Source organism: Melanostigma gelatinosum, assembly GCF_949748355.1.
Source record: "Melanostigma gelatinosum genome assembly, chromosome: 17".
Taxonomy (NCBI): domain Eukaryota; kingdom Metazoa; phylum Chordata; class Actinopteri; order Perciformes; family Zoarcidae; genus Melanostigma; species Melanostigma gelatinosum.
This window is the reverse complement of record NC_136650.1, coordinates 14,497,887-14,511,250: the sequence shown is the minus strand read 5'-3', so window position 1 is coordinate 14,511,250 and position 13,364 is coordinate 14,497,887. Positions and strand designations below refer to the sequence as shown.

The window sequence follows — 13,364 nt, the reverse complement described above, 5'->3', positions numbered from 1 at the left end:
ACGTGAGCTCGTGAAGTCATCCCTGTTTAATCATTGTGGTATTTGGGTATGTTTGCAGGAGCATACAATGATAACCCTAACCCTTTTAAAAAAGTGATCAATGGGTGGGACCTAGTTCCAGAAAAACGACTGTCCTAATCTTGACAGTTTAAAGGACACAGAGTGTGAGAAACTTTGACTTCCAGATTTTTGCTCAGTGGGAGGTTCTGATCTGCCATATAAAGCAGTGCTTCCGTGGTTCAGTTGAGAGGAAGTGTGAGACAAAGGGTAGTTAGCTGTTGAATCACTTCACTTGCAAGGTAAGTGATAAAAACTATGAATCTGTATCAAATCCTGTCTTGACATTGTAGATGAATTGTAGAGGGTGCTTTATAATCAGTCAGAAGTCCTATTAGTACTTTTCAGTGATGTTTTGAGTGAAAGGATCGTTGTTCAGGCTGAAATTATACAAAGTCACAGCAAGTGAACAGAGTTAGGGAAGTTACAAAACTTTTATTTATAGATTTATAAAGTGAAAAGAAGTTGTTTTTTCCTGAAACCTGACATAATGTGTCATATTCAACTGATTAAAATGAGCTAAATATTACTCCTCTTTTGCAGATGTTGAGGGTAACTCTGTGGTTGTTAGTGGGAGTGTTTGTGTGTGCCTCCTGCTCCATTACATGTCCGGATGGGAACGTCTGCTCTGATTCCACCACCTGCTGTCTGACTAAAAATGGGTATAGCTGCTGTCACTATCCAAATGTAAGTCTCTTGTCAGCATATAATGTAACTTGACCTGTAAGTTGTTCACATTTTGGTCTTGCAAATATTCCACCCTTAATCTCTGTGTGAATTTAGGCGGTGTGTTGCTCTGACTTGGCCCACTGCTGCCCTTCAGGGTTTCATTGTAACGCGGTTACCCAGATGTGTGAGAGAAAGCCGTGGATGATGATACCCATGGTGAAGAAGGAGGCTGCCAAGGAACCAATCCCTCATGTTCTACCTGTTTCTCCCCTTCAGGAGCCCGAGAACAAACAAGTGCCAGACGAAATAAAGAGCTCAATTGTTCATTGTGACAACTATTACGCTTGTCCTGATGGCACTACCTGCTGCAGACACCCAACAGGTGTCTGGTTCTGTTGCCCGTACTCTCCTGTGAGTCTTTTGCAATAACAACTGTCGTGAAATTCCTGTGGTCTACTTTTGACGTGATAGTCAAAGCTTTCAACGCCTTTTTTTGGCATGTAGTTGTTGTGCATACAATAAATAACCTGTGACTTGTAACTTGCAGGGATGGTGTTGTCGGGATGGCTACCACTGTTGTCCTTGGGGCTACGACTGTGATGTCACTTATATGCACTGTGTGAGGAGGCAAGGCCTGAGATATCCTTTCATCCCCGACCAAAGTAAGCCGTCAGTGCCTGCCACTCTCATTCTGCCTTCAGAGGAAAAAGGCAGCTTGCAAGAGGTAAGACATACTGCGAATGGGCCTTTTGACTGCATATGTGGTGGATATGCATCCATTCACATAACATTTTAATTGAAAGTTCTCAAACTCCTTCTTACTCTATCTATACGATGGGGTCCTTCATGAACACACACTTTTCAGACACTGGTTTTACTGGTTTGACGTGGGCAGTCCTCCTGTGCACCAATCAGGATTTAGCATCATGTAAATCAAAATGTGACAACAGTTGTGGGTCTGTTTCCTCATCTTGGCAGTCCACTGACAATAACATCTGATCAAACTACTCCTGCAAAGTGCGCAACTCTTCATAGATACAAATCTTAATAAATAATAAACTTATTGGTGTTTTCCCTCTAAATGTAAAAGTGCTGTAACCAATATTTTTTGTTTAACAATGAATGGAATGAATATATGTTAAAGATTTCCCTTGTAATGACAGATTTACAGAGAATTGCTTATCACACTACTCTGTTCCACATAGCTCTACAAAGTATTTCGGTCATTGGTTACGGTCTGCAAATTTCCTGTTTCAATTGCCGTCGAGTGGGCAAAACAATCGTAGGTTTTACTTTGTTTATTCAGTATTATGGAGAGAACATTTTTAGGTTCTTTAAAGATCTATTATTTAAAAGAATATAGATGGCTTGTTGACTAATATGAAAATAATTATGTGTCAATGATTGAATATATTAATAGCCAGGGTATAATGGTCAGTATGTATTTACCTTTTGCAGACACCAATGACAGCTCTGGCAGAAGCCAGTGATGTCAACACTGCTGATGGAGTCATTCGCTGTGACTCCAAGATGTTCTGCCCAGCTGGGACATCTTGCTGCCAAGCATCCGCAGGCAAATGGAGCTGCTGTCCCTTCAAACTGGTATGGATTGGCCAATTTTTAAAGCCATCATGAAGTAACGGTGCGGTGATCTGAAGGAAAACAATTTGACAAAAGTGCTTAGATAAACAGGAATATATAGAGGGTGTATTGCACATAGCAAGCACCACAAACTGATGCAACTGACAAAATATTCAATGTTCTTGTTTTGACCGTAAACCTTGAAATTCACCTGCACTGCAGTCAGTCTATACTATAGTCTCTACTATATTTTTTTCTAACATCAATACTTGTTCTGATTCAGGGCCAGTGTTGTGCAGATGGTCAGCACTGCTGTGCGTATGGATTTCAATGTGACTCCACCTCATGCATAGGACAGTACTCTGACATCCCCTCAGGAGCACAAGAAGATGCCAAATCAGTCTGAGGACAAGTTTGTGCACTGTAACAGCTTTGCCATTATTAACGTACATTTACCAGATCAAATCTAATGCATCATCATCAGGCCTAGATGACGGCTGAATGAGTGAATAATGTGCTTATAACCTCAAAAAATGATTACTCTCCATGGTGAATTCCTTTTTAGATGAATGTTACTGTTACCTGTATTGGTTCCCACAAGGGATGAAATGTAAACATGGCTGTGGTTTAGGAACTATGTTGCGACTGTTAATCTGAAGATTTCTTTTAGATACGCAAGTCAAAACTGAATGCCAACCTCAAATAATTTCACAATCTTTTCTAATGAAGCAGATATTTGAACACTTGCAAACATATGAACTTCTTTAAATAAAAAAAAGTCAAATATGAGTGTGAGATGTTTCCTTTTTTTTTTTTTAAATACATCTTGCAATAAATATATATCTTCATGCTGCGTGAATAGACTGTGCCATCATTAAATGGTAAACTGTTGTGGTCATGAAAGGGGCTTTTACTTTGGAAGGGACAACCGGAAATGTTATTTTGGATTACTTCCGTGGTTTGCAGCGCGTTCACATGTGGTTCCGGGGTGGGCATTAGGAGTTTTTTCAAATGGTGGTAAAATGAGCCAAATGGAAGAGCTAAAACAGTTTGTCTCCGAGCGGCTACATGCGGCTGCTTCTGAAATATTCGGTGCTCTTGAGAAAACAATAACGGACTACGAGGTGAAGGTTACCCGGTTGAAGGAAGACAACGAACGCAACCGGTCTCTGTTGGACATCATCCTCAAAACCAAATTACGACAGAAAGAAGGTTGGTTCATTCTAGAGCGACTCGCAAAGCTTAGTTTGTGGGAATTAACACCGAGAGAAACGGAGCTAAAGTTTCCATTCAGTACATCTGGGCAATGTTAAAGTATTTATTATTCAGTATGCGACTCCAACAGGGTACATTACGCTGGCTATAGACCGAGCACCGCCAGTTCGGGTTAGCTTAAACAATGAAGGTGGTAGCTGCTTAAGTGTCGCATGCTCCAGGGATCTGTACAGTGGCATACAAATCAGTCATTTGTCACACTCTCTTCACGCTCTCCGCTATTAGCATACTCATTATATGCACCTATTAAACGTGCATGTCAATGAAGGGACAATATAGACCGATAGCATAGTTGTAAATATGATATTGATATGAGGCCTCCCATCTTTTGGGCTGTATTAATAGCTACATCAGGTCAAAATCTTATATCCATCTTTCAGTTGTTTGGTTCTGTTATTTAGATAGCTATGCCTTGTCTGAATAAAATAATACAAAGATCATGTAATTCGGTCAAGGCGTTACAAAGTTATTCCACTTTGAAGATGGTAGAAACGTGTGGATTAATGAATAGATTTCCATGTATCTGTATTATAGGCAATGGCACCGTAATGTGGAGGATTATCACAAATTTGGCAAACAAAATGTAACCATTTGCTCTGAATTATACTTGCAGCCATGAAATTTGGATCTTGGCACAAACAAAAGCCGATCTTCAAGATGACAGTGACAAATTTTATTTTTATGAATGTGTTTGCTCTGTTACTACAGGAGACATGGTCAGCATTGGAAAATAGTTGCTCAGTCTACTCGATGAGCTTGAGGTCACCCTCCACATAGTCCAAGAGGAGCTGGTAGTGGAATGTATTCTGAGTTTCCTCATCACTCTCACAGTCACTGCTGTAAGACAGTGGTCATTGACAGTGTAGAATGCTTTGCTAAAAACAGAAAAGAATTGTCTGAAGAGGAATTATGGGAGGGGGAGGGAGAAGAGGAGCGAGGATAATAAAAATAATAATAATAATAATAATAATAGTGCTGCATTAAATTTAAAACCTGATACTTTTTTTTAATGTTGAAGGAATAAATGACTAAAATCATAGATCTAAATTGATGTGAAGAAGAAGAAGAAGATATATGGCTCCATCACCATTTTTAAATATTTATCTACTCAAACTAAGTTCATTCTTAGTATCTAGGAACGATAATTAACACCAACTTGTCACAGAGGCATCAATTTCAAATACCAGTTGCACTGCAGCCTAGTGCAGGTCTGATTAAAATATTAAACGTCGCCTTCCAAATCCACCAAAATCCCTCTCATTTCACTTCATCGAAATCTATGAATCGATTCCCAATAGGTATAAGGCATATATTTCACGGCTAGGAGAATTTAATTTGGTTCTATATCTTTTTTATTGAGTTTGATCAACTTGAAATGTGATCCAGAGATAGCCAAGTTAAAAAAGGCCGTATCTGGTTTAATTTGACTTCCCAACCCTGCTGGAGCACACATGGACTCGTCCGCCATGTCTCACACTGAGCGCGTGACGTCACAGAAAGGGGTTATGGCTTTAATGGCATCGCCCAAGGCAGCCGGCGTTTGCGGCGGGAAGGGTGGGTCAGAAAAACATTCATTTACAGCCGATTAATCAATTTATAGGGATTTCTGTTACTTACCAACAGATTCTATGTACTTTTTGCTACAAGATACAGTGAAATCGATTTTCTGAAAGTGATGATAGACGCATGATTTTGCTAACTGAAAGCTCAAAACTGAAAGTCAACAAACTTCTCGTGTACTTAGAAATCTCGTTGACCCACCTGCATGGAGCTGCGATCGTCTGCTTCAATCGTGACTACTCTCGGCTGTTCCAAATAAGGTTCGGTAACAACCGTAAATGGTTTTGTGCAAGTCGCGTCATTGCCGGAAACTCCGTGCCGTGCAGCGAGGCGGCGGTGGAACCCCCGTTACTCGCCTTCTCGGGCTAGTTCGTCACAATGTATGCGAGCAATGAATACAGATGTTTTGATATTATTAATCTACATTTTATAACCTTTCCATAGATACAAACCGTTTTGTTCTAGCCCGAAAAATAAATTCACAGCAGCAGAGTTACCGCGCCAGGTCTTGTGTACGCTGATATTCTACACGGATCCACTCTGGATCTGATGTCCCTAGTATTAAACCCTAAAGATATATAATCATGCCATGCCACAGGAGGAAATGTACAGGTTTATATAAAGTAGCACGTTGTGGCAGCTGCCACAACTTGCTGCGCAGTGGCAGCTGCCACCTTTTGTGGCTGCGCAGTGGCAGCTGCCACCTTTTGTGGCTGCGCAGTGGCAGCTGCCACCTTTTGTGGCAGCTGCAGTCGTGAGAGTGACCACTGTTTGTGCTGCCGTCGTGGCAGTTACCACTGTGCCAGACTTGCCGTGGCAGCTGAGCTTGCCACAGGAAGTGCCTCTACTAGCTGCCGCTGCCACATTTTGAGCTTACCCCTTCTCCAAAATCATGCGAGTCTACTCATCATTTTTTAGTTGACGACAGCCCTAGTCCTGGTACTGTGCATGCTGCCTTACTGTCAAGACTTTGATATCATGTAACTTTTTTATTTTGTGCTTCTCTTTACTCTTCAGCAGCTATCCCTACCAAAAGTACCGCTGCTGGTGCTGCTGCTGGTGCTGCTGCTGCTGGTGCTGGTGCTGGTGCTGGTGGTGCTGCTGCTGCTGCTGCTGGTGGTACTGGTGCTGCTGCTGCTGCTGCATCACATTCAAGTCCCAGCCGCAAGGCCAGAGACCCCAACCGCAATTCCAGTGGTAGGACTTAAGTCTCGCAATACATTATCCTCTCTGGTAAAATCTGTCTATTAAAATCCTCTGTGAAGCCGATTGACAAAAGCCAGGAGTGACTGTGAAGTTGTGTTTGCGCTCCCATCATAATATATTCCTGTTAAGTGCAACCTGGTTTTACTATCTCATAAAGTATTTGAATTCCCGGTATATCTTGATTTATTATTTTTTTTTCAGACTCTCCGTGCTCCTTCACCTCACGTACGGACTTTCTAAAGTTTGCAGCCAGCGATGACTGTCGCTACTGCTTGAAGAGAATTCAAGCCACTGAGACACATTTGACGAGAAAACATTATCTATTTGCTGTCCATTTTACTGAGGGTGGCACTGGTACGTTTTATTACCGTTAAGATCAAAGCATGATGATACTTTGTCATTATAATGGATTACCTTTGTCGTATTCTAGCTGATGAAATGCTCAAACAATGTTCTTTGAAGTCATTTAAAGTGTTGGCATGTAGTAAGTACGCTATCGTTTCTCTTTTCAGAGAAATTTGTTGTACCATGTACGTGCACGGACTTGATCCAGGGCAGAAGTCACTGGCACTGTCCATATTGCACAAAGATCATTTATCGTAAATGTAACTTTGAGGTGCACATATCTAAACAACATGGTACGTACAATTTCTTGGAATTCTCCAGATTTTGCTGTTACTTTAACATTCCATTGTTCTGTTGTAAAAGCATGTTTTTAAGTTCTGCTTCAGATAAATGCTGCGTGCCACCACTGATAATGGTCCTATTTTTGGTACTTTCACTGCCTAGATGTAGTTATTGACCACACTGTCTTTTTACTTTACAGGTTTTGCAATACTGCAGCAAAGCCAAGACTCAGGTTAGTTTAGAAAATGTCTGATGTCCCTCTGTTCATAAATAAATATTACCTTTTGCAATTTGGGAATGATGCTGTGAAAATACATGGCTACACTTCGACAGCAGTGTTTTTGGTGTGTCAGAATGATGCAACCTTTTCTACTATGAAATAGGGCTTTTAAAAAAATGTTTTATCTGGATGCCTTTTTTGTTGTTTTGTTTTTTTATCAAAGAAAATCACTGATGTTTTTTCTTACTCTGAGAAACTGTTTTTCGGTGAGAATATGAAGAAAAATGTCGATGGGCTGTAGGGGGAGTACAGCCACAGATTTGCATTCACAGAGGCTTATAAATACATAGTTTGATGAAGTATTGACTGCAAAAAAAACTGACATTTGGCAGTCTACCAATATAATAAAATGCATTGCTCTGTCCTTTCTCTTAGAGATTGATCAGCCCTCCGTCTCTGCCATTGAGGAGGCGGCTCTCCTGAGTCCTGAACCCTGGTCTCAGCAAGAGCTTGGCAGTCTAGACCAGGAGGACCAACAGGCCTCACTGCTGCTTCATGTGAAAGAAGAAGAACAGGAAATTTGCAGACAAGGTCTGGTCGAAGAGCTTGGCATGCTGAACCTCACTTTCACTGCGTGTGCAAACTTGTGAACAACTGAAGTTTTGTTTTCCCCTTTTCCCCCAGTGAGTCATCCTGAGTGGCAGAACTCAACGCAACTGCAGATTAAAGGCGATCAAATACCAAAAGGTAACAGTCAAGTGAGTGTGGAGGAACATCTCCCTCAAGACTCTGAATTCAGCATCGTCTGTGCAGGCAGTTACATTCAAGACCTCAGCGAAATGAACTGTGTGGAAAGCAGCGAGGGACATGTGCTTCCTAACTCTTCAAATCAACCTCTGGAAACGCGGCCTGACAGTGGGGTTTGCCAGCCAGCCGGGGAGTCTCAGCACACCACACCTCGTCTAAAGGCACTCGGTATCAAGAAGAAAGTGCGTGTGAAAAGAAAAAACACTTTGCCAACCGTGGCTTTAAATATAAAGACATCAACTCAATCTGTCAGTCAGAATCCCAGCGGTCCTCATTGTTGTAAAGCATGTGGAAAGAGTTTCTATTACATGTACACACTGAGGACACACGTGCTGACACACGCAGGGGATAAAATCCATACTTGTGGAATCTGTGGGAAACATTTAGAGTCTGTGGAGAGTTTTGTCCAGCACATTCAAAGCCACACATTGAGGAACAAATGTGGTATATGTGGCAAACTATTTTCCAGTAATTACCGCCTGAAACGGCACAGGAGATTCCACAGACCTAAGGGTCTAAATGTCATGTCATCAACTTAGAAACCACAAATGGGCAGAATCCTACAGATATCATAAATGCATCAAAACGTGCTGTGATTATTGGATTATTATCTGCTAAGTGGGAGATACTGGTCCAGTAGTGTACATATGGGAGGGATAATTCAGTCATGTTTAGTGTATATAACTGTATTCTTACACTATTTTGTGGACTTCAATAAAAAAAGTCTTTGAAGTTAGATTTCTTCCCTGTGTATTTTTGTTTCTCATAAATCATCAGTTTGAAAGTGAAAGGATTTCAGGCGGATGCAGTCACAATACAACAATAGACTCAGCTGGAGGACCTACATATAATGAAAGTGGTTTTAATGCAAGTTCATGGAATGCTACTGTAATAAATAAATTAAAACTATAATACGTTTTAATAGGCTGTAGCCTCGATACTGTGATGATTAGTATCCCAACTCTGTATTTGAAACTACTAGTTGCTCTTAGACTTGCATAACAAACCTTTTATCAATTTTACATTAAAACGGAAAATGTATCTCATAACACGAACATGCCTTTTTGATTGCTATAATATATAAAATAGTATATAATAAATAATCAGTGTAAATGTTGCTGAGTTTTGGTCCCAACTCTCCCGTATTGTCATTTGAGTCTGTACACGACAGGAAGGAAGAGGGAAGCTCCAGAGAGTCGCTCCTCATTCAGTTTCCCTCCGTTAATTTACCGTAACTCACGGGAGAGTTACGGTAAACGTTACTGCCTCCTCTTGGTTTTTACACGGAGAACATGGCTGTGTTGAGGATACAAGACCAGGTAACGTTAACAGTATCTAACGTCAGCGAACATTTAACGTAAAACTGCTGTAGTTTTGAGTGCGTTTATGTGTAACTTTAGTCACCACCATGTCACACTGACGCTTCATTTGAGCTCAAATTTGAGCGTCTATTCATGACTTCAACCGGTCTAGTAAATCACATTTAAACGGCTTTGTTAAGCTTTAGGTTTGCTGTCGTTCGTACAGTTAATGTTAAGTCGACTGACATCTAACTAAGCTAACTAGTAACTGTTAGCTAGCAAGTAACCAGTTAACTTAAGAGCCTATAGCTTCACGTCACCTGTTGCTTTACGTTTACTGAGTTCACTTTCATGTAAAAGCCATGGTAACGCGGCCGTTTGTTTCGACTGTGTCGGTTTGTTTCCGTTTGTAGTGGTGATGGACTGGTGGACACAGCTGGTAGCCAGGAGGTTAACACGGTGGCTAACTCCTCTGCTAATGCTAGTTTGCAACTTGAACTCACGCACGACACCGCGTTATTATTATTAAACCACCCCATTATAAGGTTATTAAAGTTAGTGACGCGTGCTCCACTAAATTGTAAAGCATATTTCCGATTTAACTACCGATTTTCTACCCAGGGAGATTGCTTTGTCAGCTGTCTTTTTTCAGCTCCCTCTGTCACGTGTTCCTGGTGATAAGAAAGGCTGTCAGACTGAAATAGCAGCTGGTGCTGGTTCTACACTCCAGCTGTGGTCAGGAATTAGCAAGTTTCCACAAGCTTAAATTCTAAAGGAAGTTATGCACTGGCCATTGTAGTGGATGCATGCATCAGGAACAAAATAGTGGATTAAAACATTGTTTTGTTAGGTTACCCCCCTAAACAGTAATACATTAGGTAAACTATTCAAATAGCTGATGTATCAATCATCAGGAAATTGGCTATTTTTGTAGTTATGAACCATTTCCATGATCAAGTAAAGGCACCATGTATTTCTTTTTAATCCTGATATTTTGCTCATTTTCACATCGTTGTAGTGATTGCAAATGTTTTGTGACTGTTAGTCAAACACTTAAAGCTACTTGGGGCGCTGGTAACTTGTGATACGTCGTTATTTATTACATTTTACACAAAATCATTTATTCATGAATATCATAATCAAATAATACATGAATAAAACAACTGTTAGTTGCACTCGTTGTAGTAAATTATGGCAAACAAGTGCTTAGAAATAGAAATTATTTCAGTTCAGAATTGGCCTAAATCAGGGGTCTCAAACTCCCGGGCCGAATCCGGCCCGCTACGTCATTTTATGTGGCCCGCGAATCCGCCAGCAAAACAAAAACAATTCTTTCTTTTTTTAATTTTTTTTTTTAAGTTAGACTTGATAATAAAAATATCCCAGAGTCGAAATTATGAGATAGAAAGTCGAAGTTATGAGATAGAAAGTCATAACTATGATAGAAAGTCATAATTCTAGATAGAAAGTCAAAATTCTGAGATTGAAAGTCAAAAGTATGAGATTGAAAGTCAAAATTATGAGATACTTAAACAGTCATAGAAGCAGCTCTTTGGCTGGTTACTGTACATTTAACATGGAAATGTATTGTGAGTACATTGAAGACTACTTTAAACTGTGAATGCAGAGAGTTATTTAACAATATGTTACGAGTAGTGACATTTACAACCGGCCCTTTGTGGGCGACCATGATGCTGATGTGGCCCGGAGTGAAAATGAGTTTGAGACCCCTGGCCTAAATGGTTATAGCAAGATGTTTTCGTAACTATATGAAGTTCAGTCAAAGTGGGTCAATGATAGCGCAGCTTTGTCCTGGTCTGACCAGTCTTCCCGGACAGGCAAGCAAAAAAACGGAAGTGTATGTGATTAGATCCCCCCTCTCTATTCTCCATTGTTTGCTGTAGTGTTTGCTGACAGAGAACTGGACTAAGGGACAAAAATAGTCCCACTGAGAGCGACAGGAGTGAGTCTCCCTTTTTGGCTTCTGTTCATCCTCCAGAGGGCATCCTGTACCTTGCATGCAGAGCGTCCCAACCACACTATGGTGCTGCCTAAAGAGATGGTGGAGGCATTTAAGAACACAATCAATGAAAGCACTAGGTCAAGCACAGGGGGGGGCGCTTTGTTGTTTTGTTTGTGCTTGTCCACAATACATACATCAGCTATACGCTGTTAGTGTGGGTTATTAGCCAAAGAGCCTTATTAAAGGACAATGTAACAGTAAAAATGTGCACGGTATACACAGAACAACTGGGGCAGCTGTGGTTCAGGAGGTAAAGCAGGTCGTCGATCTCTGGCTCCTCCGGTCGATGCGTCGTAGCGTCCTTGGCCAAGATACTGAACCAGGCTGTGCTATGGGTGTGTGTGTGTGGGTGTGTGTGTGTATGTATCTGTGAATGAGCACTAGTTTACATCCTGATGAGCTGGCTGGCTCCTTGTAGGGCAGCCTCTTGCATCAGTGTATGTCTGTGTGAATGGGAGAATTTTTGCATACTAACTCATATCAATTTAGAACCATGTCATGTCAATGACTCATCCTCTCTTCAATTAGAGCATTAATGGATAGTACGTTGTGTTGTGCATACCATATAGTACATGTAATACCAGGACAACAAAGCTTTAAAACATCCAGATGTTACCATCGTCGCAGCTGCTGTCTGTGTGAGTAGGTGTCCCAGCACACACACACACACACACACACACACACACACACACACACACACACACACACACACCTTTGAGTTTCTGGACTGTGATTATATTGCACACAGTGCATCCTGTCGCAGGGTCAGAGCAGAGGTCAGTGCAAGCTGCATACTATTCCACATCTGGACGCTCACGCTGGGTCTCTCACACAAAGTAAAGCTCAGGAGTTGTATTCTGAATTTTATTTGAGGGTATTTGTGATAATGTTGGGCCTGCATCCTGTTGTTGTTGCTTCACTTTCAGCATGTGTTGCTAGTGTCCCACCAGCTCAGCATGAATGGAGCAGACATTTGAGCTCAGCACAAAATAGATTTTTTTCAGGTTTTGTTGTCAGACTGTCATGTAGTTTGTGTTTAGGAATGATCAGTTTGTGTTGGTCACCCTGTACTGTACGTAAAAAAGAAATGCTGCCTATTCCACATGCTTGCTCCTGATTACAACGCATACATACGGTGCACACACAGTGCACACAAAGACAATATTCTGTTTGGGGAAATGGAAACAAATCTTCTCTGTAAACATCTCTGGGCTACGTTCCTGAAAGTATCCCCGGGTCTATGCAAGAGGGAGAGACAAAACATTGCTTGTTTGTTTCTCTACTTTGCTTCCCACACATCACTCTTTGTTTGTGCCCTTGAGGCAAATCTGTAGTGTCAAACTCAGGAAGCAGAAAGAATGTTAGCCTGAGTTTCATTTTCAGTCTATAAATGTTAATTAAACTCAAAATATAGGCCCCGCAGAACGGCCCCGTTCAGCTGAATCGCTCTCTCTCATTCGCCCTCCCTCGCATCGTCCCTCACTCTGAGTTAATGGGGTCGTGTGGCTTGGCAAGATTTCTCTTTTTAGGATCTGCGTTGAATATGAAGGAGACTGAGACAGACACAGACATGCACATACAGACTGGTCTTGTTAGCTACCCTCACATTCTCTGGCAAAGCCAGTTTGTTCCAGTTTTATAATGAGGAGATGGGGACTTTTGAAGCTATGCCAATACACCAAAGAGGATACTGGAACACACACACACACACGCCGATCTGGTCTCCATTTTCTCTCATATTTAAAAGGAAAGGCCACTTCTACTTTAGCACCAACTTTACGAAGATGCAAACCACTAAAACCTTATTTAGCAAACTCTAAAAACAAGTCAACAGTGTACTGCACATGGTTTAGTTTGTACCATGCTCCGTGGGCTACAGCTTCCCGTGAAGCAAATTACAATACCGTAGTAAACGTTCAGATATCCAGTCAGTGTTGAAGCGCTCAACAAACATGGCGTGATTTTGCCGAAGGTAGCAGGGCTCTCAATAAAGAATCAATAGTGCTGCATCATCATTCTCCACTGGAGCATCATCGCT

At 41.3% G+C, this 13,364-nt stretch overlaps 2 protein-coding genes across 4 annotated transcripts; both read left to right on the top strand.

The window, feature by feature from the left end:
• Positions 1-198: 198 nt before the first annotated feature.
• LOC306791641 (progranulin-like) lies at positions 199-3,096 on the top strand. The gene is made up of 6 exons (XM_079288470.1): positions 199-299; positions 601-744; positions 1,003-1,137; positions 1,274-1,450; positions 2,185-2,328; positions 2,591-3,096. The coding sequence occupies exons 2-6, from the start codon at positions 601-603 to the stop codon at positions 2,711-2,713; spliced, it is 723 nt and encodes a 240-aa protein (XP_079144596.1). The 5' UTR covers positions 199-299; the 3' UTR covers positions 2,714-3,096.
• A 237-nt stretch (positions 3,097-3,333) lies between these two features.
• LOC306791369 (uncharacterized protein) lies at positions 3,334-8,655 on the top strand. 3 transcript variants are annotated; one of them, XM_079288041.1, is made up of 7 exons: positions 3,334-3,519; positions 6,163-6,339; positions 6,550-6,702; positions 6,861-6,986; positions 7,175-7,207; positions 7,631-7,786; positions 7,880-8,655. In XM_079288041.1, exons 1-7 carry the CDS (start codon positions 3,339-3,341, stop codon positions 8,539-8,541), a joined length of 1,488 nt encoding a protein of 495 aa, XP_079144167.1. In that variant the 5' UTR covers positions 3,334-3,338; the 3' UTR covers positions 8,542-8,655. The 3 variants fall into 3 exon arrangements, with proteins under 3 accessions (XP_079144167.1, XP_079144166.1, XP_079144168.1); XM_079288040.1 differs by having other exon boundaries at positions 6,160-6,339; XM_079288042.1 differs by having other exon boundaries at positions 6,160-6,339; positions 7,631-8,655.
• Positions 8,656-13,364: the final 4,709 nt, after the last annotated feature.

Coding starts and splice junctions, on each gene's coding strand:
- LOC306791369 (XM_079288040.1), top strand. CDS start 3,339: ATGGAAGAGCTAAAACAGTTTGTCTCCGAGCGGCTACATGCGGCTGCT. Junction 3,520..6,159: donor CAAATTACGACAGAAAGAAG/GTTGGTTCATTC, acceptor TTTACTCTTCAG/CAGCTATCCCTACCAAAAGT. Junction 7,208..7,630: donor GCAGCAAAGCCAAGACTCAG/GTTAGTTTAGAA, acceptor CCTTTCTCTTAG/AGATTGATCAGCCCTCCGTC.
- LOC306791641 (XM_079288470.1), top strand. CDS start 601: ATGTTGAGGGTAACTCTGTGGTTGTTAGTGGGAGTGTTTGTGTGTGCC. Junction 745..1,002: donor GCTGCTGTCACTATCCAAAT/GTAAGTCTCTTG, acceptor TCTCCCCTTCAG/GAGCCCGAGAACAAACAAGT. Junction 2,329..2,590: donor GCTGCTGTCCCTTCAAACTG/GTATGGATTGGC, acceptor GTTCTGATTCAG/GGCCAGTGTTGTGCAGATGG.